The sequence below is a fragment of the Somniosus microcephalus genome, chromosome 28, assembly GCF_052327205.1.
Source record: "Somniosus microcephalus isolate GS21.2 chromosome 28, FLI_Smic_1.0, whole genome shotgun sequence".
In the NCBI taxonomy this organism is placed as follows: domain Eukaryota; kingdom Metazoa; phylum Chordata; class Chondrichthyes; order Squaliformes; family Somniosidae; genus Somniosus; species Somniosus microcephalus.
In genome coordinates, this window is record NC_141014.1 from 23,898,569 (window position 1) to 23,925,895 (window position 27,327).

Consider the following 27,327-nt stretch of genomic DNA (forward strand, 5'->3'; position numbering starts at 1 on the left):
GGTGCACTAGCGGAGCCGTCCATGCAGGCCCCCAGCCTCTCCCCATAGGAGTTCCTGTCCTCGAGGCTTCCCCCTGCTCCTAGTGATAATACATTAACATAGTTAACATTAACATAGAGATAGGAACAGGAGTAGGCCATTCGGCCCTTCGAGCCTGCTCCGCCATTCAATGAGATCATGGCTGATCTTCGTCTGAGATCATAGCTGATCTTACCAGTTCAGTACCCCGTCCCCGCCTTTTCTCCGTAACCCTTAATCCCCTTAGCCTTCAGAAATATATCCAATTCTCTCTTGAAAATATTTATTGAATTAGCCTTCACAGCCCTCTGTGGCAGGGAATTCCACAGGCTCACCACTCTTTGAGTGAAGAAATTCTTCCTCATCTCTGTTTTAAATGATTTGCCCGCTATTTTTAGACTGTGGCCCCTGGTTCTGTGCTCCCCTGCCATTGGAAACATTCTCTCTGAATTCAGCCTGTCCAGGCCTGCCATAATTTTATATGTTTCGATGAGATCCCCTCTCAATCTTCTAAACTCCAGTGAGTACAAGCCCAAACTATTCAATCTCTCCTCGTAGGTCATTCCCGCCATTCCAGGTATCAGCCTGGTGAATCGCCGCTGCACTCTTTCCATGGCAAGAACATCCTTCCGCAGATGGGGCGACCAAAACTGTACACAATACTCCAGATGCGGTCTCACCAGCACCTTGTACAGCTGTAGTAAGGTATCCCTATTCCTATACTCGAACCCCCTTGATATGAAGGCCAACATACCATTTGCCTTCTTAATCGCCTGTTGCACCTGCATGCTCTCCTTCAGTGACTGGTGCACAAGAACACCCAGGTCCCTCTGCACTTCCCCATCTCCCAATCTATTGCCATTTAGATAATAATCCACCCTCCTGTTTTTACCCCCAAAGTGGATAACCTCGCATTTATCCACATTATAGTGCATCTGCCACGTATCCGCCCATTCCCCCAACCTGTCCAAATCGCACTGTAGCCTCCTGACATCCTCATCAGAGCCCACCCCTCCTCCTAGTTTAGTGTCGTCAGCGAATTTGGAAATATTGCATCCAATTCCCTGATCCAGATCATTTATATATATTGTGAACAGCTGGGGTCCCAGGACAGATCCTTGTGGCACCCCGCTGGTCACTGCCTGCCACTCCGAAAACGAGCCGTTTATTCCAACTCTCTGTTTTCTATCCGCCAGCCAGTTCTCTATCCACGTTAATACTTTGCCCCCAATTCCATGAGCCTTAATTTTGCATGATAATCTTTTGTGTGGAACCTTATCGAAGGCTTTCTGGAAGTCAAGGTACACCACATCCACTGGCTCTCCCCCATCTATTTTACCAGTTACTTCCTCAAAAAATTCCAGCAGATTAGTCAAACACGATTTACCCTTTGTAAATCCATGTTGACTCTGTCCGATCCTTTCCCCATTTGTCAAGTGCTCCGCTATTTTATCCTTAATAATGGACTCTAGCATTTTGCCCACAACCGATGTAAGGCTTACTGGTCTATAATTCCCTGCTTTCTCTCTACCCCCCTTTTTAAATATTGGGGTAACATTAGCTACCCTCCAATCCACGGGTACTGTTCCCGAGTCAATGGAGTTCCGGAAGATGATCCTTAGAGCATCTGCTATCTCCAGGGCCACCTCCTTAAGTACCCTAGGATGTAGTTTATCAGGCCCCGGGGATTTGTCGGCCTTCAGTCCCCTCAACTTACCCAACACCATATCCCTAGAGATACTAATTTCTGTCAGCTCCTCCCTCTCATTAGTCCCTATGTTTGCCGATATTCCTGGGAGGTTATTTGTGTCCTCCTTTGTGAATACAGAACCAAAGTATGAGTTTAATTGGTCTGCCATTTCCTTATTCTCCATTATATATTCTCCCGAATCGGACTGCAAGGGACCGACTTGGGATTTTACCAGTCTTTTCCTCCTGATATACCGATAAAAGCTTTTGCAGTCTGTCTTTATGTTTGCTGCAAGTTTACTTTCGTATTCTATTTTCCCCTTCCTGATTAATCCCTTTGTCCTCTTTTGCTGTATCCTGTACTGCCCCCAATCTTCCGGTCTGGTGCTTTTTTTTGCCAGTTGATATGCCCTTTTTTTTGATTTTATGCTGTCCCTAATTTCCCTCGTTATCCACGGTTGAGTCACCTTTTTAGGTTTATTTTTATGCCAAACCGGTATAAACATGTTCTGGAATTCTTCCATTCTATCTTTGAATGCTTGCCATTGTCTATCCACTGTCAATCCCCCCAGAAACACCACCCAATCAATCTTACCCAATTCCCGTCTCATACCCTCGTAATTCCCTTTATTTAAGTTCTGGACCTTAGTCTCTGATTCAATTTCCTCACTCTCCATCTCGACTGAGAACTCGATCATATTATGATCGCTCTGACCCAAGGGGCCTCGTACAAGAAGATTGCTGATAAGTCCCTTCTCATTGCACAATACCCAGTCTAAAATGGCCTGATCTCGCGTCGGCTCCTCGACATATTGGTCCAGATAACCGTCCCGAAAACATTCCAGGAATTCCTCCTCCTCAGAATTTTTACTAATTTGGGTAGTCCAATCAATATGTAAATTAAAGTCACCCATGATGACAGCTGTGCTCTTATCGCACGCTTCTCTAATTTCCCTTTTTATGCCTTCCCTCACCTCCATATTACTATTTGGAGGCCTATATATCACACCCACTAACGTTTTCCTCCCCTTGCTATTTCTCATTTCTACCCATACAGATTCCGTTTCATCCGAGTTAATATCCTTCCTTTCCATTGCATTAATCCCCTCCTTTACCAGCAATGCTACCCCACCTCCCCTACCTTTTTGCCGATCCTTCCTAAATATTGTATATCCCTGGATGTTAAGTTCCCAGCCTTGCCCACCCTGCAGCCACGTTTCTGTAATCCCAATCAAATCATACTTGTTTACCTCTATTTCCACAACTAATTCATCCACCTTGTTCCTAATGCTTCTAGCATTAAGATACAAAGCCTTCAGGCTTGCTTTTTTCACACTCTCATTATGAATTAGTTTGGCCCTTTGTGTTTCTCTCCTTTGCTTATTGCTTCTCACCTTTCTACCATCTATTTCTAACTTCATATGACTTCCCTCTTTTCCACTACCTAGGTTCCCATCCCCCTGCCAAATTAGTTTAAATCCTCCCGAACCGCCCTAGAAAATATTACCCCGAGGACATCGGCTCCCTCACAGTTCAGGTGTAGACCGTCCCCTTGGTACAGGTCACTCCTCCCCAAGAACTGGTTCCAATGCCTCAAGAATTTAAATCCCTCTCCCTTGCACCACTGCTCAAGCCACGTATTTAGCTTATCTATCTTACTCTCTCTAAGCTTATTAGCTCGTGGCACTGGTAGCAATCCAGAGATTACTACCTTTGAGGTCCTACTTTTCAATTTAGCTCCTAACTCCCTAAATTCAGCTTGTAGGACCTCCTCCCTCTTTTTACCTACATCGTTGGTACCTACATGTACCACGACAACTGGCTGATCCCCCTCCCCCTTCAGAATGCTCTGCACCCGCTCCGAGACATCCTTGACCCTTGCACCAGGGAGGCAACATACCATCTTGGAGTCTCGGTCTCGGCCACAGAAACTCCTATCTATCCCCCTTACAATTGAATCCCCTATCACTATAGCCCTATCCCTCTTTTTCCCGCCCTTCTGTGCAGCAGAGCCAGTCATGGTGCCCTGAACCTGGCTGCTGGTGCCTTCCCCTGATAAGTCATCTCCCCCAACAGTACCCAAAACGGTAAACCTGTTTTGGAGGGAGATGACCGCAGGTGACTCCTGCACTACCTTCCTGCCTTTACCCTGCCTTTTGGTCACCCATTTACTGTCTGAGCTAGCCTTTACCTGCGGTGTGACCAACTCACTGAATGTGCTATCCACAACATCCTCAGCATCGCGTATGCTCCAGAGTGAGTCCATTCGCAGCTCCAGCGCCGCCATGCGGTCTGCTAGGAGCTGCAGCTGGACACACTTCCTGCACACATAGTTGTCAGGGACAGTGTCCCTGATTTCCCACATGGCACAGGAGAAGCATGACACGGGTCCGAGCTGCCCTTCCATGACTTAACCCTTACAATACCCTTTTATTTACTACGATTTAGCTTAATTATTGAATTCTACTTAGAATAAGTTTGCGAAAGTACTCACCAACCAGTCACCTACCTGTTTTCTGGTGTTGTATTTTCACTGCCGCCTCCTGTCCTGGAACCTTTTCCACCTAGGTTAGGCTCCTGAAATAAAATAAATTGAACCTACCTTTTCAACTTCCCCTAACCCCTAAAAGGTTAGAGGAGGTGGAAGGGTGGGAGACACTACACTGTAGTGTTTCGGGTTTAGCAACAGCTCCACCTATATAAGAGTTACTGGCCTCCTGCTCTCCCAACTGCACCAGCTGTGAAAGAAAAAGCCCGCGAAAGGTGAGCTTTTAAACTCACCAGTTACTGGCCTCCTGCTCTCCCGACTGCCCCAGCAGTTACTGGCCTCCTGCTCTCCCGACTGCCCCAGCTGTGGTCTCGGGCCTCGCCTCTCTCCGGTTTTTATACCGGGCTCCGACTCACTGCTCCCGACTGGTCTCGGGCCTCGCTGGTCGCCGGGTTTTCTCCCGAGCTCCTCCTCGCTGCTCCCGCTGGTCCCGACTCCGCCTCCACCCGCTGCCGATGGCGCACTGGGGCCTACCTGAGCCTCTGGGGCCTCTTGTAGTCGCTCTGCCGCTCAGCTCCGCCTCCACCCGCTGCCGATGCCGCACTGGGGCCTACCTGAGCCTCTGGGGCCTCTTGTAGTCGCTCTGCCGCTCAGCTCCGCCTCCACCCGCTGCCGATGCCGCACTGGGGCCTACCTGAGCCTCTGGGGCCTCTTGTAGTCGCTCTGCCGCTCAGCTCCGCCTCCACCCGCTGCCGATGCCGCACTGGGGCCTACCTGAGCCTCTGGGGCCTCTTGTAGTCGCTCTGCCGCTCAGCTCCGCCTCCACCCGCTGCCGATGCCGCACTGGGGCCTACCTGAGCCTCTGGGGCCTCTTGTAGTCGCTCTGCCGCTCAGCTCCGCCTCCACCCGCTGCCGATGCCGCACTGAAGCCTCCGCGATCTAGCTGGATTCCAGCTTATCAACCCACATCCCACCAATCTGTAGCACCACATGTGGGGGTTTGAACATGCTGTGCCATTGCCCCGCTAACTCTGGATGTTTTATTTTACTATATAATAACCAGCTGCAGTTGACCATGCAGTTCAGCTCATGTTGCAGATAGAATTTACAGAGCGGGTGGGTGATTTAACCCCCTAAATATAGAATTTTTATTTGAAGGTGGGGGGCTGGTGGGTTACCCAGGACCTGACCGCATCGCAAACTGCGTACGTGTTCAGCACGGTCAAGAATCCAGCATACCTGGATCTGAGCCTGAACAGATTAAGTTGACTGAAGTGCCACTAATCCAGTAGCACCTACTACCATAGACTTTTCCTCAGCTAGTAATCAGACAGAAAAAGGGCTGCAGTTAACCGGTTTTAAAAATTCTACATCTAGCACAAGCCTAGATGTCACATTGTAGGCACTGCACCCTTTTAAGAGATGCAAAACTTGCTGGATACATCTGATCTGCAGCCTGAAACTGGCGGGGCCTATTGCAATGTGTAAAGTTCCCTGACCATTAGACTGAGTCGTATTTTTATTTAACAACTAGATTTTGTAGCCTAAAAGAGACGCTAATCCAGCTGAACAGACTAATACACTGCATTGCACTGTGCTCCTGTCCTCCTGAAACAGCACCTCCTGAAACAGCACATCATCTGACTCACTTTGAGCAACACCATGGGAGATATGCTGGTCATTTTTTTTAAATCTCTTCCATTTGTACAGATGCATATAAGATTACTGCCAACAGTGTTATAAAGTTAAAGAAAATTAGCAATAAATGACCATAAGCAATAATGGGCCATAAGTTTTGACTGTGGGGGTGGGTAGGGTCCCTTTTTCTCCTAGTTAAGGGCCAGCTACCTCCAATGTAAGTTCATTTAGCCCATACTATCATACTGTGCCAGTCTCTGCCATTGTGGGGATGCTGCAACAGTCTCCGCTCTTTAAATGCTAGCGTACAAACTTGATTTGTGGACCTCAATGCTAAAATACTTACGTGAGATACAAAAAGGTAGTATTAACAAAAACTTGCAAGAGATATCAAAACTAACAGTAAAAATGTTTATAAATATATTAGGAGACTGTGAGCCCATTAAAGACAGATGCAGGAGAGACTATAATGGATAATAAGAAAATGGCAGACTTGTTAAATGAATACTTTCCAGTTTTCAGAGTGAAGAAAGAGGATAAAATACGAACGGTACAAGGGAACCTAAAAATAAGTCAATGGGAGGAACTTAGTGGATTTAATATTTAATATAAGTCATAAATCTCATCATCGAGAAACGACCTATGAAATAACACTGGACGGCCAGCTGGTGGCGCCGTCCAAGGAGTATAAATACTCGGGCGTTGGCCCCAGCTTGCCAGGGACATTTTGTAAAGACAAGGAGCTAGTGGATACAACTAGACTTCCATGTTCTGAAATAAGTCGATTAAATCCTTGCTTTATGCTCAAACCAAGCGCGTAGTGAGTTTTATTACGTCAGTATAAGTTTTAAAAAAGCAATGGAGAAAATAATTAAAGTTAAGGTAGACAAATCTTCAGGAGCTGATGGTTTCCACCCTAGGCTATTAAAAGACACAAGTGGGGAAATTGCAGATACGTTGGTCATAATTTTCCCAAGCTCTCTAGATTCAGTCTCTTCACTTTTCTCTCTTGTTCTTTCATCCCCATTCCCCAGCCCCCAAACTGGCCTTTTAAAAATCTGTTTCATTTCCTGTGTTTCTTCAGTCCTGATGAAGGGTTTCGACCTGAAACGCTGACTCTGTTTCTCTCTCCATGGATGTTGCCTGGTCTGCTGAGTTTTTCCAGCATTTTCTGTTGTTTCGGATTTCCAGCATCCGCAGTATTTTGCTATCGTTCAGTAATTGTGCCTTTGGTTTGGAAAAGTGCAAATGTCACTCCATTATTTAAGACAAGAGGAGGAAACCAGGAAACTGCAGACCTGTCAGTTTAACATCAGTTACAGGGAAGTTACTGGAATTTTATCGGGGATAGAGTGACTGAGCATTTGTGCAAGCATGAGCTAATCAGAAAGAGTCTACCTGGAGTCCAAAACTAGAGGTCATCAATATAAGATGGTCACTAATAAATCCAATAGAGAATTTGGGGGAAACTCCTTCACCCAAAGAGTGGTGAGAATGTGGAACAAGCTAACAAAGAAATATTTGAGACAAATAGCATAGATACATTTAAGGGGAAGCTAGATAAGCACAGGAGGAAGAAAGGAATAGAAGGATATGCTGTTCGGGTTAGATAAGTAGGTTGGGAGGAGGCTTGTGTGGAGCATACACGCCAGCATTGACCACTTGGGCTGAATGGCCTGTTTCTGTGCTGTACATTTGATGTAAAGGGTAGGTCATGCCTAGCTAATCCAGTTGAATTTTTTGAAATCACTAACAAGGTGGACAGGGGAGTGTCTGTGGAAGTCACCTATATGGACTTCCCGAAGGCATCTGATAAAGTTCCACATGAGAGATCATTAGTAGAAATTAGGGCTTGAGGAATTGGAGGAAACCTTGGTAATTGTTTGGGAGATAGGAGACAGAGAGTAGGGATAAAGGGAATGTACTCTGATTGGCAGAATGCAACATGTGGTGTTCCCCGGGGATTTGTACTGGGGCCTCAGCTTTTCACCATCTACATCAATGATTGGATGAAGGAATAGAGTTGTATATTGAAGTTTGCAGACGACATTTAACTTAGGAGGCACAGTAAGGTGAGTAGATGGGAGTAGGAAGTTACAAAGGGACACAGACAGATCAAGTTAGTGGGCAAAACTGTGGCCCATTGAGTTCAGTGTGGGAATTGTGAGGTCCAATTGGGATCCAAGAAAGACAGTGCAGAATTTTTTTTTAATGACGAGTGGAGGAGCAAAGGGATTTGAGTGTCCATGTACACAAATCACTAAAAGCTAGTGCACTGGTACAAAAAGTAATCAGGAATGTTGGCCTTTATGCTCATTGGGGAACCAGCCTCAATGTGTTCCACTGATCCGTTGCACTCTCAAATCTTGGTTCATCATAGAGCCCTGCTCGTTGAATCAGTGGAAATTTAAGTCTCTCTTGGCATTGCATTTATAACTCTTCACTGATCCATTCCTCAAAACCTATGCACTTGCATATAACTGGTTTCTCAAATCGGGGTTACCAGTTTGCTGTCGGACTCCCAGGCGCATCATGCATTCTGACTTTTTCCCCCATTGCTGGCCATGGAGTTAGATGAATTGTTTCATGGTAGCAGTCCTATCAGGGACAGGGAAAAAAACATCCAAGGCCTTCTCAACCTTCCACACTAAATGAACTTCTGTCCACTTTAGTTGTAGTGCTGGCATACAAGAACAAATGCACAATTCCAGGTTCATGATCAGTTTTTAAGCAATCTGTGCATTTCCGCTCTTGGCTATTGGAAGATTAAGCTTGGAGATTTCAATTAAAGTGTGGGAGGGGAAGAAAAGTATCATCAATTTGGGATCTGAAGGACAATCCTTACCTTCCCCAACCCTGCAACCCCAATCGTATCAAAGCCAAGCACAGAGGCTCCAATTGAGATTGAAGGGAAAATGCACAACAACATTCCCATGGGTAATTTGTACCTCTGTTCTGCAAGTCATTTCTGTAGTCTAATCATCTGAGAAATGGAGGACCTTTCCTGCAACAGACACACAGAAATCCACAAATCCTATGCCTCTATTTAGTATATATATGTAATAAGTCTATTATTGGTTGTAATTAAAGTGCATTGGTTTAGGGAGGGCATAATCTTTGCAGCCAGGATTTCCTGTTCTTGAAAACTTCACCTCCATCAGTCTGTGTTCCATTTTTTTGTGGTATTTTTCCATTCCTTTTGTTGATCTCCACGCCCCAGACACACTCCTCTGTGGCTGCAAAGTCAAACAGACCATAGTTTCCTTCATGACTTTAGTGCCATTGCTGCAGTATATAAATACAACAACATGTATTTATATAGTGCCTTTAACATAGTAAAAGGTCCCATGGCGCTTCACAGGAGCGTTATCAAACAAAATTTGACACCGAGCCACATTGGGATATATTAGGGCAGATGACCAAAAGCTTGGTCAAAGAGGTAGGTTTTGAGGAAAGTTTTAAAGGAGGAGAGAGAGACAGAGAGGTTTAGGGAGGGAATTCCAGAGCTTAGGGTTTCAGCAGCTGAAGGCACGGCCATCAATGTTGGAGCAGTTAAAATCGGGGATGCGCAAGAGGCCAGAATTAGAGGAGTGCAGATATCTCTGAGGGTTGTAGGGCTGGAGAAGGTTACATAGATAGGGAGGGACGAGGCTATGGAGGGATTTGAAAACAAGGATGAGAATTTTAAAATCGAAGTGTTGCTTAACCGGGAGCCCCTCACTTGAGCTGCTAGAACTCCAGGAAGGAGTGGGCACTTCAATTCTGGGGATTGGGTATCACGCAGGAGAACAGTTCCAGCCCCACAGCCGCAAAAGTGCCCCAATGCTCTGCTTAATCCTTGATGACACTTTAAGCACCACCTCCCTAACATTCAACAGGTAAGACTTGCAAACTTCTAGGCACTCACAACCGCTAATAGTTAGGGGTTGGTTTTCTATTTTTTTTTAATGATTTGAGACACACAATTCAAAGTTTATGGAAGAATGAAACAGTCACTGAACTGGACCATTAAAATGAACCAATAGAAGACGGTGAGAAGCCACAGCGCAGTTCACACCAGTCGCAGGTCTGTATGTAGTGACGTGACCACGTGTTGATAATGTAGCCCATCGCAACTAGAGGAATGCCATCGCAAAACACAGCAGTTTTTTCTTTCAGAGTGGAAAGACAGGAGGGAGTGACATGGGAGCTGTCATTGACCTGACGGGTGATGATGAAGAAGATGTGTCTGCACAAGGTACGGAGCTTTGCAATCTTCCTCTTCCTTCCCCTCTCAACTTCCTATATTTCGTGACCAGCGTGATGCAGCATCACTCTACTCAAGTCGGCAAACCTCACCTGTAATTTCTATGTAACTTGCTAAGTGGCACTTACCTGGTTATGGTACAGCATCTTGCCTCAGGAGGAATAAGAGTCTGTCTCCTCTTATGATGGGTTTACCTTCTCCTTATAGTTTTATTGTTAACTCCTGTGTTCAGTAAACTGCTCCATCGAGACCATGTCAGGGGCTTGCATCTTAACCATGTTCTTCGCTATCCATTCATCTCCTGGCTCCAGTGCAGCAGTATCGGAGGCTGTTCAACCTTTCGTCAGATTACTTAAAGGAAAACCTTTAGTCGTAAGAATTAGGAGTTAATTTCATGATTTGAATTCAGTAGTAAATCAGTTCCTGATCATTCAGAGCAAGTTTAACAATTGAAATAATCTTGCTGTCAGTGAGGAGTTTGTTTTAAATTATATACACGTCAGTCACTAGCCTTGTTTTATTCTTTGAGTTCTATTGGAAATCTCTTGAGTGGTACAATGGGATGGTTTATAGAGGGCAGCCTTAAGTGAGATTTCAGCTTGACTGTTGAGGACATAACCACCCTTATTTTCCCAACCTAATGCATGTGAACTTACATCAGGGTAGTGACCTTTTCAAATGAATGTGTGCACACAGTAAACTGTTCTCTGCCTTTCTTTGGGCGAGGGAGCTGTACTGTCGGAAGCTTGCAGAAGGTTGACGTACTATTTTCTTGCCCAGATGCCAGGAGAAACAACCAGGCTGCTAACCAAGGAACAAGCCAGCTTCTGGTATCTTCACCCACTGTCCAGACACCTGTCAGACCGCCTGCAGCTCCCCAGGGAATCTCTCCGCAGCAGACCTCGGCGCAGACCTCGGCACAGCCCCACTTGTCGGCACCCCAGAGCAGCCCGAGTACGATTGGGTTAACCGTACAGACCGCCAGCGTGCACAGTATGGCTGCAGGTAGAGTACTAACAGGTACCGGAACCAATACTAACGGTCACAGTTTCCAATCATATCTGGTGGTGGTGGTGGGGTTGGTGCTGGCACTTACCATAGTTACACTTCTGAAACCTGCAGATGATCATAATCTCGGCTGACACCTCGGTGCAGTACTGAGGGAGTGTCGCACTGTCAGAGGTGCTGTCTTTTGGATGAGACGTTAAACCGTGGCGGTTGACGTAAAAGATTCCATGGCATTATTCGAAGAAGGAGGTTCTCCCCGGTGTCCTGGTCAATATTTATCCCTCAACCAACATCGCTAAAACAGATTATCTGGTCATTATCACATTGCCGTTTGTGAGAGCTTGCTGTGTGCTATATGACTGCCGCATTTCCCACATTACAATAGTGACTACATTTCAAAAGTACTTCATTGGCTGTAAAGCGCTTTGGGACGTCCTGAAGCCGTGAAAAGCGCTACAGAAATGCAAGCTCTTTCCCTTCTTTATTTCTTTAACCTTCCTGGACTGGCTGTCTCAATTACACTGGATGTTACTGGCTGAGTCTTCAGGGAGGCTCATTGTTTTCTCTGTACAAGAGAAAATTTGGGGGAAGAGAGTGAGCCTGCATAAACCTTGCCACCATTTTCACTAGTTTACATTCACATATATTTTATGAAGTAATTGTCTCTTTTGATTACATGTTGCTTCTGGGAGGATTACAGTGATACACTAAGGTTTCTTGACATGATTGTGCGAGCACTGTTTTTCAGAATGTTAAGTGTAATCAATAATGGTGTCAAGTTACTGTTTGTGGGAGCTTGCTGTGCGCAAATTGACTGTCACATTTCCCACATTACAACGGTGACTACAATTTTTTTTAAAATAATTAATTGGCTATAAAATGCTTTGGGACATCCTGAGGTCGTGAAAGGCGCTATATAAATGGAAGTCCTTTCTTTCTTAATGGGTTAACCTGTTTAAAAAGTCCTGACTTATTAAAAATGTAGAGCAGACATGGCAAAATGTTCAATGTGTTCTTTGTAGGGCAAACAAATCCTAATATACTGCAGCATCAACGTCCTCAAATGCCACCACCAACATCACAGGCCCCTGTGAGACCGCCACTACCAACTCTCCAAAGAGGAAGCACGAACCCCGTGGTTTACACAACATCCCCTGCATACCAAAGTCACAATGCAGTGCGTGCCGTCACAACGCAGAGCCAGGCTATTCGACAGCCCAGTCCTCAGCTACCAGTTACTGGTAAGAATACCATTCATGCAGTATATTAGTTTATTTTAGCTTACTGTAAGGGGTAGGAAAGTCTAGAGGGATCAAAGTATATCTCCATTCCATTTTTTCCATATATTTAATATTGCCCTGGAAATAGTCTCTATTAAACAAGCTAGCAAATTACTTGTGGCATTGCACACGGTCAGTAGTTGAATTTTTCTTTTATATACAAGCAGGTTATTGCGTTGGGAGCGAGAATTCAGAAACTCCGACTGCAGAGCCAGCTAGTGGCCAGAACATGTAATAACATTGTGACCGATGAGAGAATAAAATTGAATGGGAATTGTTGACATGGCAATTTACAATGGTAAAAGCATGCCCAAAAATCATGACAATAGGAAATGAGGTTTGTGGACAGGAAGTCCACGTCCCACACCACATTTTTCATGATGTGTCGATATCTTTGCTGGTCAGACACTTGCCGTGTTGGGTTTCTTCGGCACTAGGCTGCATCAGTGATGTTACTGACAGGGCAGAGGCCATGTATCCTGCAACAGCTCTGCTGATTATCAGGAGCAGTTGGGAGCTTATCCAGAACAGTCCCATCCTGGGAAGCCATGTTCAGGGCATTGGTTTTATTCCAATGAACTTCCTGTGCAGCCAGCTAAGAGATGAGGCATTTATCAATCCACCTGCACTGGATTCAAATCCAGACCCAAGAAGTAAATGGACTTTGTGTGACTGAGTTAATGATAAAGTGATAGTTGTGTGTGTCTCTTCTTTTCTTCCTCTCCCTCAAACAACTAGACCACAGGATCAATTTATGGATAAGTAACTTATTTGTATCTGCACCAGCTGATTGAGTAGATTGGGCCTATACTCTCTGGAGTTTAGAAGAATGAGAGGTGATCTCATTGAAACATACAAGATTCTGAGGGGGATTGACAGGGTAGACGCTGAGAGGTTGTTTCCCCTGGCTGGAGAGTCTAGAACCAGGGGTCACAGTCTCAGAATAAGGGGCCGGCCATTTAGGACTCAGATGAGGAATTTCTTCAATCAGAGGGTGGTGAATCTTTGGAATCCTCTACCCCAGAGGGCTGTGGATGCTCAGTCAGTCATTGAGTATATTCAAGGCTGAGATCGATAGATTTTTGGACTCTAGGCGAATCAAGGGATATGGGGATTGGGTGGAAAAGTGGAGTTGAGGTTGAAGATCAGCCATGATTTTATTGAATGGCGGAGCAGGCTCGAGGGGCCGTATGGTCTACTCCTGCTCCTAATTCTTATGTTAAGATACTCCATTAGGTCACCACAGCTGTTGGAGCGGGCATTTGAACAAACATCTCTCAAAAATCAACACTGGAAAATGATGCCTTTTGCAAATTGTTTTTGTTACTCGAGTTTAAAAATTCTTCCCTTACACGTTCCGTCGTAACGATATATGGCGATAAATAATTGCACACCCACACGGACAAATTATTTAATCCTTCTGAATTTTAATCCGCCTTCATAAATTTCTAAGTGGGAGGAGAAGCAAAGGTACAAAAGAGACAGTGGAGCTGGGAGAATCAGCAACACAGAGAGAGAATACCTTCAGCTAAATCTTTCATCTGGTTTTTCGACTCTCCCAGGAGACTACATGTCACCTAAGGGGTGGGGGAATCTCTGGACCTGATGCTTACGGCATCACAACTGTATGGGGCAGGCTAGATGGTCTTTTGTATGTTCATATAAATGGTTGCATTTTGAGCACAAGAACAGATCCTAGTTGGCCCAGAGTGACCTCTTACACAAATGCACAGAATAGTGTATTTGTAACGAGATTGAATAGAAATTCTTGGCTGGCTCCATGTGTTGGGTAATTGAAAAACACGACCAGAATAGAAAAGCTCTTGTTACTAGTGACATTGAGTTTTTGATAAATTTCTAGGTATACATTATTTCAATGGGCAGGTGCAACTGGCTGGGAACCAGTGGCTGACATGCCGGGCAGAGGACGGACTCTGCTCCCTTGTGTTCTCAGGTCTAATGATAAATCCATCATAGCCGTTTGTTCTTTGGGACAGTAAGGGCCAGAAAACTAGTGCAGTGGGCATAATGTAGTTTCTGACCAGATGAAAGGTCACTGCATCCTTTACCTTTCCTGATTTTCATACCTGCTGACCGAGGCAGTTCTCTATAGATGTATCTTTGTAAATTGATCTGAATAAGGAGATAATCTTTCGAGGACCACAGTGAAATTTTATGCCAAATATAAATTTTTCTACAAGTACCTTTTTTTATGATACCTCTACAAAGTCAGAATTGTAAGTTCGATTCTCGTCCACCCCGGCCCAGTTCAGTACTCCGAAATAATGCATTGCCTTTTATGTAGCAGGTATGTCAGTTCGGCTGCCTCAAACGTCTTACATCGTGAACAATGTGATCTCCATCCCTATGATGCCGAATATGCCTCAGTTCACGGTACATCACCGGCCCTCACAGGTAAGGCATTCTGAGTGTTGGTGTCCAGGCACCGTTACTGATTCTATGTGGCGATTGAGCATTAGCCACGATCGGGTGTGGGGATCGGGCCTGTGACATCCACCGTTGAAGCGATGCTTAAAATGTTGCTTTCCGCTATCCTATGAGAACATCCCTTTCAACCAAGGACACCTCAACCTTCAGTCTGGAGAATATGTATATAGTTGAGTCCCAGTTTCAAGGAAGCTCGGTTGTTATGGGACTCAGAAATAATGCGATGCGGATGATGGATAGGAGAGACTCATTGGAACCGAGATAGCCAGAGGACAAGGAGGATTGGGGGAGATGACATTGAAAGAAATCTGCTCTCACTTGTGTTGTATCTCAATCTGGCCCTCTGCAGACTCGCACTTCATGCTAAACTGGCTCATCTATGTTGTTGGTAGCTCCACACAGGCACCAAGCTCTTGAATGTGATCATCCTGTCTGAGAGAGGGGCCAGTCACTTCCTCACGTGGTCTGGGACTGAGTGGTGGAATCACCCCCCCCCCCCACCCGAACAACTCCTGCAGCCTGCTGAGTGGCGCTGGCAGAGGTCCGTGTACAGGTGGTGCACCTGCCCCTTGCCTGGCAGAGGTCTGTGTACAGGTGGTGCACCTGCCCCTTGTCTGGCAGAGGTCCGTGTACAGGTGGTGCACCTGCCCCTTGTCTGGCAGAGGCCCGTGTACAGGTGGTGTACCTGCCCCTTGTCTGGCAGAGGCCCGTGTACAGGTGGTGTACCTGCCCCTTGTCTGGCAGAGGCCCGTGTACAGGTGGTGTACCTGCCCCTTGACTGGCAGAGGTCCGTGTACAGGTGGTGTACCTGCCCCTTGTCTGGCAGAGGCCCGTGTACAGGTGGTGTACCTGCCCCTTGTCTGGCAGAGGCAAGGGGGATACTTAAAGAAATTAGGAGAGCGAGGAGGGGCCATGAAATAACACTGGCGAGCAAAATAAAGGAAAATCCTAAGGTGTTTTATAAGTATATTAAGGGCAAGAGGATAACTAGGGAAAGAGTAGGGCCCATTAGGGAACAAAGTGGCAATCTGTGTGTGGAGCCAGAAGATGTAGGTGGGGTTTTAAATGAATTTTTTGCATTTGTGTTCACTATGGAGAAGGACGATGTAGACATAGAAATCGGGCAGGAGGACTGTGATATACTTGAACATATTAGCATCGAGAGGGAGGAGGTACTAGTGGTTTTAGCAGGCTTAAAAGTGGATAAATCCCCAGGCCTGGACAAGATGTATCCCAGGCTACTATGTGAGGCAAAGGAGGAGATTGCAGGGGCTCTGACACAAATTTTCAAAACCTCTCTGGCCACAGGGGATGTGCCAGAGGACTGGAGAACAGCTAACATAGTACCATTATTCAAGAAGGGTAGTAGGGATAAACCAGGGAATTACAGGCCAGTGAGCCTAACATCAGTGGTAGGGAAATTATTGGAAAAAATTCTGAGGGACAGAATTAGTCTCCACTTGGAGAGGCAAGGATTAATCAGGGATAGTCAGCATGGCTTTGTCAAGGGAAGATCATGTCTGACCAATTTGATTGAATTTTTCGAGGGGGTGACTAGGTGTGTGGATGAGGGTAGTGCAGTGGATGTGGTATACATGGATTTCAGTAAGGCTTTCGATAAAGTCCCGCACAGGAGACTGGTCAAGAAGGTAAGAGCCCGTGGGATCCAGGATGCCTTGGCACATTGGATCCAAAACTGGCTTAGTGGCAGAAGGCAGAGGGTGATGGTCGAAGGTTGTTTTTGTGACTGGAAGCCTGTGTCCAGTGGGGTACCGCAGGGATCGGTGCTGGGTCCCTTGCTGTTTGTGGTCTACATGAATGATTTGGATGTGAATGTAAAAGGTATGATCAGTAAGTTCGCAGATGACACGAAAATTGGTGGGGTGGTAAATAGTGAGGAGGGTAGCCTCAGTCTGCAGGACGATATAGATGGGTTGGTCAGATGGGCGGAACAGTGGCTAATGGAATTTAACCCTGAAAAGTGTGAGGTGATGCATTGTGGAGGGACTAACAAGGCAAGGGAATACACAATGAATGGTAAGACCCTAGGAAAGACAGAGGATCAGAGGGACCTTGGTGTGCATGTACATAGATCCCTGAAGGCAGCCGAACAGGTGGATAAGGTGGTTAAAAAGGCATATGGGATACTTGCCTTCATTAGCCGAGGCATAGAATATAAGAGCAGGGAGGTTATGATGGAGCTGTACAAAATGCTGGTTAGGCCACAGCTGGAATACTGTGTGCAGTTCTGGTCGCCACACTATAGGAAGGATGTGATTGTATTGGAGAGGGTGCAGAGGAGATTCACCAGGATGTTACCTAGGCTGGAGCGCTTCAGCTATGAAGAGAGACTGGACAGGCTGGGGTTGTTTTCCTTGGAGCAGAGAAGGCTGAGGGGGGACCTGATTGAGGTGTACAAAATTATGAGGGGCATAGATAGGGTAGATGGAAAGGAACTTTTTCCCTTAGTAGAGGGGTCAATAACAAGGGGGCATAGATTCAAGGTTTAGAGGGGATTTGAGGAAGAACTTTTTCACCCAGAGGGTGGTTGGAATCTGGAACTCACTGCCTGAAAGGGTGGTAGAGGCAGGAACCCTCACAACATTCAAGAAGCATTTGGATGAGCACTTGAAATGCCATAGTATACAAGGCTACAGACCAAATGCTGGAAAATGGGATTAGATTAGACAGGGCTTGATGGCCAGCGCGGACGCGATGGGCCGAAGGGCCTCTTTCTGTGCTCTATGACTCTAGGTCCGTGTACAGGTGGTGTACCTGCCCCTTGTCTGGCAGAGGCTCATGAACAGGTGGTGTACCTGCCCCTTGTCTGGCAGAGGCCCGTGCACAGGTGGTGTACCTGCCCCTTGTTTGGCAGAGGCTTATGTACAGGTGGTGAACCTGCCCCTTGTCTGGCAGAGGCCCGTGTACAGGTGGTGTACCTGCCCCTTGTTTGGCAGAGGCCCGTGTACAGGTGGTGTACCTGCCCCTTGTCTGGCAGAGGCTCATGCACAGGTGGTGCACCTGCCCCTTGTCTGGCAGAGGTCCGTGTACAGGTGGTGTACCTGCCCCTTGTCTGGCAGAGGCCCGTGTACAGGTGGTGTACCTGCCCCTTGTCTGGCAGAGGCCCGTGTACAGGTGGTGTACCTGCCCCTTGTCTGGCAGAGGCCCGTGTACAGGTGGTGTACCTGCCCCTTGTCTGGCAGAGGCCCGTGTACAGGTGGTGTACCTGCCCCTTGTCTGGCAGAGGCCCGTGTACAGGTGGTGCACCTGCCCCTTGTCTGGCAGAGGCCTGACATGCAGAATTCTTGTGTAGAATTTCACCATTACAATTGATGTATGTGGAAAACAAAATGTGCCTCTGATCTACATAAAAAGACATTCCGTGCTGCCAGGATCTGCAGTTGCAGAGCACGAGCTTTGGTTAGAAACCTCTGCCACTGTCGCACTGTCTTAGTTTACTTGTACGACTTGCTGCCTCAGATCCAAGCTTCTTTCTTCTGCGCTTGGAGTTAAATTTTGTTACTGCGCGCAAAAGTAATTGGCAGCATTTTGAGAGCTGTCAATGCAACAAGACACTATAAATTCAGGCATCGTAACACTGGTCACGCAGAATCTGAGGCAGCAGGAATGAATAAATAGAAAGGGATCTAAAATTTCTATGTCCTACTTTTATCAAAAATAAAATTTAAATCCTTCCAGGATTTCTCTTTCTCCTGGCCACCACCAGTGGCAGGCAAGTGAAACCTTCTCTGATACAGGAAACTTTCGTTTAAGCGGAGGTTAAAAGTCTGGAAAGCTCTATCTACCGGCAAAATTCAGGAGCCGTTTTCTATAAGTTTTTTTTACTTCTCGTTGCTTTTTTTTCCCCAGTCAGGCTCTGCAAGGTCTGTAGCTATGCAACAGCTTCAGCTAGAGTCGCTTGCAGCCGATTGTTTTGAAGCTGTTGCTAAGCAACAGGGTTTGTTGATTCACACAGAGAGCTGAAAAGCTCTCTATGTTTTAACATTGCCGCTGGTTTATACGGCAGTTTTGATCTAACGGCACCAGCTCGCTCCCATCAGTGCCGGATACCAGAAACCTTCTCTGATAGTAGGAGCTTCCCTGGAGCTGTTACTCCATTGGGGTTCGCTTTCCTCTGTCAGTATGTGTTCCTCAGACCGTTCGCAATTAATAAATTGTTTCAGCTCTCGCTCCCGATTGTAAAACGGGCAAATTATTTTCATTTTATTAGATCATCACCTCTGTCTTCTAAACTCAATGGAATACAAGCCCAGATTTATTCAACCTGTCCTCAGAATTTAACACTTTAAAAGCCCTGGTACCATTCTGTGAATGTGCGCTGAATCCCCTCCCTGAGGTGCGGTGCCCAGAACTGTGAACGCAGTACTCCAGACGAGATCTGACCAAGGCTCTGTACAGCCGAAACATCACTTGTTCCACAGTTGCTAGTCATCTCGACATTAAGAAAATAATTCTTCTGGCTTCTGCTGGCTTTCATTAATCCTGTGTAATCTTACATAGAATTTACAGCACAGAAACAGGCCATTCAGCCCCACTGGTCTATGCCGGCGTTTATGCTCCACACGAGCCTCCTCCCACCCTACTTCATCGCACCTTAGCATATCTTTCTATTCCTTTCTGCCTCGTAACTATGTAGCTCCTTTTAATGCTCCAGAGCTTCATCCTTTCGTGAATATTCTTGAAAAGAGAAGGCTGACCTAATGGAGGTCTTTAAAATTATGACGGTTTTTGACAGAGTGTTTCCACTTGTGGGGAAGAACAAAACTGGAGGCCACTAATATAAGATAGTCACCAAGAAATCAAATAGGGAATTCAGAAGAAACTTCTTTACCCAAAGAGTGGTGAGAATGTGGAACTCGCTACCACAGGGAGTGGTTGAAGCGAATAGTATAGATGCATTTAAGGGGAGGCTGGACAAGTATACGAGGGAGAAGGGAATAGAGGGCTACGCTGATAGTTAGATGAGGAAAGACTGGAGGAGGCTCGAGTGGAGCATAAACGCCGGCATGGACTGGTTGGGCCGAATGGCCTGTTTCGGTGCCGTATATCCTCTGTAAATCTATGTATGTAATGTTGCACCAATTTTTTTTTTTTTTTTTTTAAACACCATATATTGCAGAAAGCATGGAGGGTGGGGTTTCCCAGCCTTTGAGGAGTTTAAAAATAACTTTCTCCCTTGTCTGTTTTTTTTAAAGCAAGATCCACCTCGACCCATCCACCCAGCGCCGCTCCCTGAAGCCCAGGCGCCACAGCGACTCCCCCCGGAGGCTGCGAGTACCTCTCCGCCCCAGAAGCCCCACCTGAAGCTGGCCCGGGTCCAGAGCCAGAACGGGATCGTCCTGTCGTGGAGCGTCCTGGAAGTGGACCGCTCCTGTGCGCTTGTGGACAGTTACCATCTCTACGCCTACCACGAAGATCCTGCGACTACGACCCCATCCCAGTGGAAGAAGATTGGAGAAGTGAAGGCACTGCCCCTTCCCATGGCCTGCACTCTCACTCAGTTTGTGTCCGGAAGCAAGTACTACTTTGCGGTCCGAGCAAAGGACATTTACGGCCGTTATGGGGCTTTCTGTGACCCGCAGTCGACTGATGTGATGTCGACACAGGGTAATTAATTCAACAACAACAACAACAACAACAAAAATCAACACAAAAAAAGTGAAACAACGCCCAAAACGATATTTTTTCATTTCTTTTCTTACATCATGCATGACGTGTTGTAGTTTTTCTATAGATGTCTGACTCACTTGGTATTTGTGTACACTACACTGTATATATACAAGAGGGTCATGGTATAAATTAGGCAGCGCTGATTTGCAGCATAATAAATGCAGGATATCGCACCAAGTGGTGCTGCATTGCTGCTGCCACGAATAAGTCGCATCTCTTGTCGCCGTAGTCCTGATTTGACTGGGAGGTGTTTGAAGAGATAGGGTCGCTGGTAAGGCAGCATCACCAGTGGGAGATTCTGTTCATTCTATGGTCGGCAGTTGGGTCGAGTTTTAAAGAGAAACATTCCCAAATGTGACTTGTGATACGGACCGTTAAAGTGATAATTCATACATGTATTATCTTTTTAGTTTCTGTTTTTTGTAAAAAAAATTTTTTTTAAGATTGTTTTCACTGCGGCTTTAGCTATCAATTCGGAAAGCAGTGAGAATTGATCGACAATGACCATAGGATAATGGGATTTATTGCATTGTCTGAAATACGCCTGAAATAAATGCAACTTGCAATCGACTGCATACTTGATTATTCGAGGCATTGCGATCGACTGCGTGGGCCTCATCGAAGAAATCAGACACACGCCCCATTCATAATTCATATCCAAGAAGATCATTGAAACTGTGCAAGTTTTTAAAATGAGATGCTTCTCTGTGTTGGGTTGGGGGGGGGGGGGGGTTGGTGAATAAAAGCAGAATCTATGGTTTTTGCCAAAAGCCTTTGTTAAATGTGTTACCAGAGCAGTCTGTGAGCTCCAAAGACACAGATGAAATTCTCAAATATATTTTTAATCAGTGTGAAATAAGTACTTCATGGTGTGGTCACTGGACAGTGAGTCTGACACTTTGAGAGAGCCCTTTTCATCAGTACCACTTTTCTGGTCTAATGAATTTTTTTAAAAATACACATATATATATAAATCTCAAACCTGCTCTCCCATTAAAGCCACTATGTTGTATATATTCGTGCTTGCAAGCAACACATCTTTCATGCCGAACTCTTCATAACCGGCAAGCACAAAATAAAATATCCGGCCATCTAGCACGCATGCCGAGGTGAGTCAGGGTTTCGGGAGCATGCGGCTGGGCGTGCTTGTCCTCGGAGGGGCTGCGACAGGTCAGTCACTGCATGAGCAGAAAAACGGTGCTTGTTTCTAAACGATTTGCAAATTCTTCCCAAACTACTTCCTCTCCACTGCGGCAGTTTCAGACAGCCCGTCTTGGACAGTTCCCTATCTCGGTTCTGAGTTCACAGCTGTGTTTTTATGCTTGTACCATGACAACCCGTGTCGTTCAGGTAACCCATGCTGTTGAAATCCTCTGTGGCCATTCTTCGCATCCTGACCGGCTATCTGGCACGACACAGGGCTTTTAAAGGGGACAAGTCAACCTGACCTCCTTTGCGTAAATTATACATGTTCTGTGTCGTATGGTGACATTAATTGGCATGATGTGTGCGTGTTGCCTCGGGCACTGGTACACGCAAGGGGTGGTGACGCCTTAGCCAAGCCATTCTCGGTACAGTACACAACGAGGCCACTGCACCCTTGCACCACAGTCAGGAACTATTGTAAATCAAGTTATTAATGAATAAAGTTAAATATTTTGCATCCATTTAATTGCAGCAAGGTGATTTCAGTCTTAAGATGGATTGCAGCTAATAATGTGAGCTGCACCATGTGCCCACTTTAGGAGGGAGTGCCTGGCCAGCAATGGTGTCATCTGAATGGTCGCTGCTCCCCATGTGACTTATAAATGATATGTTCTAATCCATGTCTTTTTTTGAGGACCAGGAGCTAATGTGCACCCAGCAAGATTTTTGGAATGCACTGTAGTTGAACTAGAAAATAAGTCTTCAAAATGGCAATCTGTCAATCAACAATTGTGACACTGACTTTATACAGGAACAAAAGTGATACTGTGCACAAATACTGATTTTCTTTTGAGGACTGTACTGGTACAATTTTGCCCAAATATTACAAAAAAAGTTACCAAGAGAATGGCAAAGATTGAGGCCATTCATCCATGCTCCTGTTTGCTCCTGTACCTTACAGAGCAAACATTTACAGCCAAAACACACTGATCAGTATTTGTCGGTTATGCCCTTGGGCTAAATTCAGTAAAGGTGGAGGAAAATATTCCCCATATTTGGAGATTACCAGAGCAAGTTACAGTTTGCAGTGTGATGTCCAGGGAAGTGGAGGAGAGGGAAAACCTTACTGCCTGCTGGGAGGATGGAGAGAGGCTATAACCCCCTGCTGAGGCGGTGTGAAAGAGCACTACCTGGTGCCGAGGAATGGATGCCATGTTATGGGGTATCTGGGTTGGGGGGGGGGGGGGGGGAGGAAACAGTACTCTGTGGGGATTGGGGGATAAATGGTGCCACTCATGGGAGACCCAATGTACAGGAAACTTTCGTTTAACCAGAGGTTAAATGTCCGGAAAGCTCGATCTACCGGCAAAATTCAGGAGCCGTTTCCCTATAAGTTCTTTTACATCTCGTTGCTTTTTTTTTCCCCAGTCAGGCTCTGCAAGGTCTAGCTGAAGCTGTTGCTCAGCTACAGAGACGCTTTTAAGCTGCGGCTGACTGTTTTGAAGCTGTTGCTAAGCAACAGGGTTTGTTGATTCACACGGAGCTCAAAAGCTCCGTATGTTTAAACATTAGCGCTGGTTTCTACGGCAGTTTTGATGGTACGGCACCAGCTCGGTCCCGTCAGTGCCGGATACCAGAAAGTTTCCTGTATATTGTGCTGTTTGGAGAAGGGATTAAGTAGCTGCCACCTTGTGCGATATTGGGAACTGGCGTTTCTCTGTCTCATGTCACTAGAAGCAAATTATAACTCGCGGCATTGTACATTTACTCAATCGTGCAGCCTTTTAGCCAAAGGGTACAATAATAAATTATAATAAGTATATTTGTAATAAATACTAAGAGCAATCTCTCTCCCAGGGAGGGATTAAACACTGAAATGCTGGAACAGGTTGAATGTAATTAAGTATTGCCTTTTTAAGTTTTTCATTATTTTTAATTTGTTTAAAAGTAGTATACTGTCAATTGCAAGTTAATGTGGTGATATTGTATTTCAGAAATGTGGCGTCATCCTGTGTTGCCCTGCGTACTACTTTTAAGTGATATTTTATTCACTAAAACCTGAAGTTTATAGTTTGAAAATAAAGATCCTAGCAATTTTATCTTCTCTCGTGTGTATAACTAAAATGGAACTTGCAAATTCGTTTTCTACGATCCATCCCCGCTCCTCATAATCGCTCTGGTTCGCGACACTATTCTCTGCTTGTAATGCATACAGAAACACACTGGTTCAGGGCCAGCGATCGCTTTAATCTTTTTACAGGCATGTATATTGAAACCCTGGCTGCCACATGGTGGCTGTGTGGAAATCTGGGCCTCCTGCAGTGGCTCATCTGGCAACCTCAGTGATTAATTGAGCCGCACAGACCTGGAAGGCCTCGGCTTCGCACACTGGTCTCTCTGCTGAGTTAGCAGGTTGTCAGCCGTAGTGAAGCTGAGATTGACATTCACTGTCGTAGGTTAGGGAGGAGGGAAATTGGCCAAGACGGCTGCACCTGCTGGACATCCAATGACCTGCCCCGCGCCGCCCCCCCTCCACAAAGCTGGACAGCCAGTGACCCCTAGCCGGACAGTGCACGTGAGTAGGCGTTGCATGGGGGCAGTATCGGGCTAGGTTGTGGTTTTCCTCCTGGCCGCGGTCGAATAGCTTACTACCGTTCACTGTCTGGGCTCACCTTATAAAGAATGGCCACCTTGGCATAGTATCACAGGGCGGTTCGGAGTCCATGGAACTTAGAAAAGTGGAGATTAATTCCTAAGTCAAGTTTTCCATGTATTTAGGTTTTGTCTCTGACTAGATTTGTGTAACCCAGTCATCTGATTTGGATATTTTGAATATAAAAGAATTCCTCCAATTAAGCTGCTGCAAGTTATAGGAAGATAGCCACAGAACATGGGAAGTTGCGGTTCCCAGCCGAATGCTCTGTTACACATTTTAACCATATGTTTTATGTATGTAATGGGTATTGGGATGTTTGATGTGGTAATTGTACATTCTAAACCGTCAAACTATTCATTCCAGATAGACTCATCTCAGGCGAATACTTCAATCCTATACTAGTGTACGCACATCGTGCACACATCTCAATATAGGCAAAACATGTCTAAGTACATTACACAAGTTCTGTTGTAGATTATATGTCCGATGTTTACATGTGCCAGGTTCTTTTGACGTTGGAAACTGTGAAAATAACGAATTCCTTGTAATCTGTGATGCAGAATACTGGGCCTCCCAGTATAATGGAACCATGGTGGGGAAAAGAATGCCACTCCTTTAATCGGATCTAAAATCTGGCTGATTGTTTAACGGCATCGTGTTGTAATTGGTTCGGCTGCTGAGGAAGACGCTGGACCTTGTAAGATGACTTTTCGAGTTACCCTGCTGTGATGGACGACCGTGCCGTGCCATTGTTACCCTACTGGACACTGCTGTGCCATTTCTCCTCCCTCTGTGACCAACTGTCTCAAGCACTGCCGTTGACTTCCTGATGCAACAAGTTTCTCTGACCAAGAGTCATCTTTAGGATTTGTAAACACTTCAGTTTGGAAAGGGAGAGAGGGGTGTTGAGTGACGTCACTTTGCCAAAAAATGTTTGTGGCACAATCGAGGTCTTAAAAACTGCTTCTTGAACATTACTCAAATGGAATATCGGGCATGTATTTTAAATTCTTGTTTTTCATTTCATTTCTTCCCCCCCACCCCCCCCCCCCCACCCTATCCTTTCTCCTGCTATATAATTTCACTAACTTCCCCCCCACAGCCTAACACTTGCAATAAATTTTCATGAACACTATATATTTCAAGCCAGAGGAACGAGGCTGCGCCTTCAACAAGTCGACCAAATTAAAAGGGGGCTTTTATTTAGGCTCCTTTTGCCAACCCGTTGGTTTCTGTAGTACGCAAGCACTTTCAAACCCAGTGAAACCGTGGGCCCCGTCCTCCTCCCTAGATGTCACTGACTGGTCATACTCCCGTGATCTGGTCGCCGCATTAACTGAAGGGGGATTTCAGATACATCCCACCCTTAATCATAAGGCTCCCTGTGATTAAGACCACTGAACCATGGCTCCTTATTTCATGTTACATATTTCATTGCTGTGGCATAGGCCTGTCACTTTAAGCGTACACCTCATTTTCTGACTTGGAAAATGCTTGGCTCCCAAGGTCTCTGGTGTGTTGAGGGTGGAGTATACTATAAGATTACAAATGTTTTGTTTATTGACAATACTGTAAATTAAGAAGTGGTCTGTACTTTTCTGATTCTACTTTATAGTATTCAGCATTAAAAATGGCTGAATTTTTTTTGCAAATGTTATGTGATGTGTATTTAAAACTGTAAAAGGATATTAAAATACTCAAAGGGTTTAACAGCTCTTGTACTTCCTGATTCTTGTTGGCGTGTGAATGGGCTGCTATTCCCATTTGAGGGACAACAAAAAACAGTTTGCACTGATGCTATTTATTATCAATGACCAACCATCTACATTTAAATCAGATCCATGGTCTCGATCTGATCTTTCGGTAGAGGAAACTAGCGACCCACACATTTGCAACATAACTTTTCAACTGTAATATATAGGTAGTAGCAACATGGTGTATCGTGGCTTGGGTAGGACCAAGACATCCAAAACACATCCCTGAATCCTGGCAATTTAGGCCTCTACGCCCAAACAACTCAGCCCTTCTATTACTCACTGATTTCTGTTTGGATTGTGTGGGTCTGGAGGGCTGCTTTTAATACTGTTGGGTAAATCCTAAATCAGATCAGTTAGTATAAACAATTTGTGTATGCAAATTAATGGGAGCCTAGATTTTAAACTCTGTATGTAGCCTGTGAGGTGCTATAGTGTGTCCTAAATGGCCCAAAAGACTAAAAGCTTGCACATCCCTGTGGTAGGCCACCCGTTTGTGTTGTGGTTCCCAGGTTCGATCCTAATCTAAGGGTAGGATTAATCTGTTGTTTCTCGACTAGGGAGAGAGAAATCACTGGATTTTCACCCCTGCTTTTCTTTAAGACTTGTTAGTGATTTTGTAAGATAGGAGCAGGAGTAGGCCATTCGGCCCCTCGAGCCTGTTACACCATTTAATGAGATCATGGCTGATTATCCAAACTCAGTACCCTGTCCCTGCTTTCTCCCCATATCCCTTTAGCCTTAAGAAATATATCTAACTCCTTGAATATATTTAATGAATTGGCCTCCACTGCCTTCTGTGGTAGAGAATTCCACAGGTTCACCACTCTCTGGGTGAAGAAATTCCTCCTCATCTCTGTCCTAAATGGCTTACCCCTTATCCTTAGACTGTGACCCCTGGTTCTGGACTCCCCCGCCATCGGGAACATCCTTCCTGCATCTAGTCTGTCTAGTCCTGTTAGAATTTTATAAGTTTCAATGAGATCCCCTCTCATTCTTCTAAACTCCAGCGAGTATAAGCCCAATTGCTCATACGTCATTCCTGCCATCCCAGGTATCAGTCTGGTGAATCTTCGCTGCACTCCCTCCATGGCAAGAACATCCTTCCTCAGATAAGGCGACCAAAACTGCACACAATACTCAAGGTGTGGTCTCACCAAGGTCCTATACAACTGCAGCAAGACATCCTTGTTCTTGTACTCGAACCCTCGCTACGAAGGCCAACATACCATTTGCCGCCTGCTGCACCTGCATGCTTACCTTCA

General features: G+C 45.6%; 1 protein-coding gene across 4 annotated transcripts in view; it reads left to right on the top strand.

Moving 5' to 3' along the window:
- Window positions 1-21,076, top strand: part of LOC147099439 (activating transcription factor 7-interacting protein 1-like) — a 212,057-nt gene extending 190,981 nt beyond the window's left edge. For 2 of the 4 annotated variants that reach the window (XM_085969592.1, XM_085969595.1), the window contains 5 exons: window positions 9,992-10,070; window positions 10,860-11,099; window positions 12,110-12,328; window positions 14,673-14,782; window positions 20,032-21,076. In XM_085969592.1, coding sequence (XP_085825718.1) covers window positions 9,992-10,070; window positions 10,860-11,099; window positions 12,110-12,328; window positions 14,673-14,782; window positions 20,032-20,451 — 1,068 coding nt within the window. In that variant the 3' untranslated portion in view covers window positions 20,452-21,076. The remainder of the gene's footprint in view (window positions 1-9,991; window positions 10,071-10,859; window positions 11,100-12,109; window positions 12,329-14,672; window positions 14,783-20,031) is intronic. The other 2 variants (XM_085969593.1, XM_085969594.1) reach the window with 2 other exon arrangements.
- The last annotated feature ends 6,251 nt before the right edge of the window (window positions 21,077-27,327 follow it).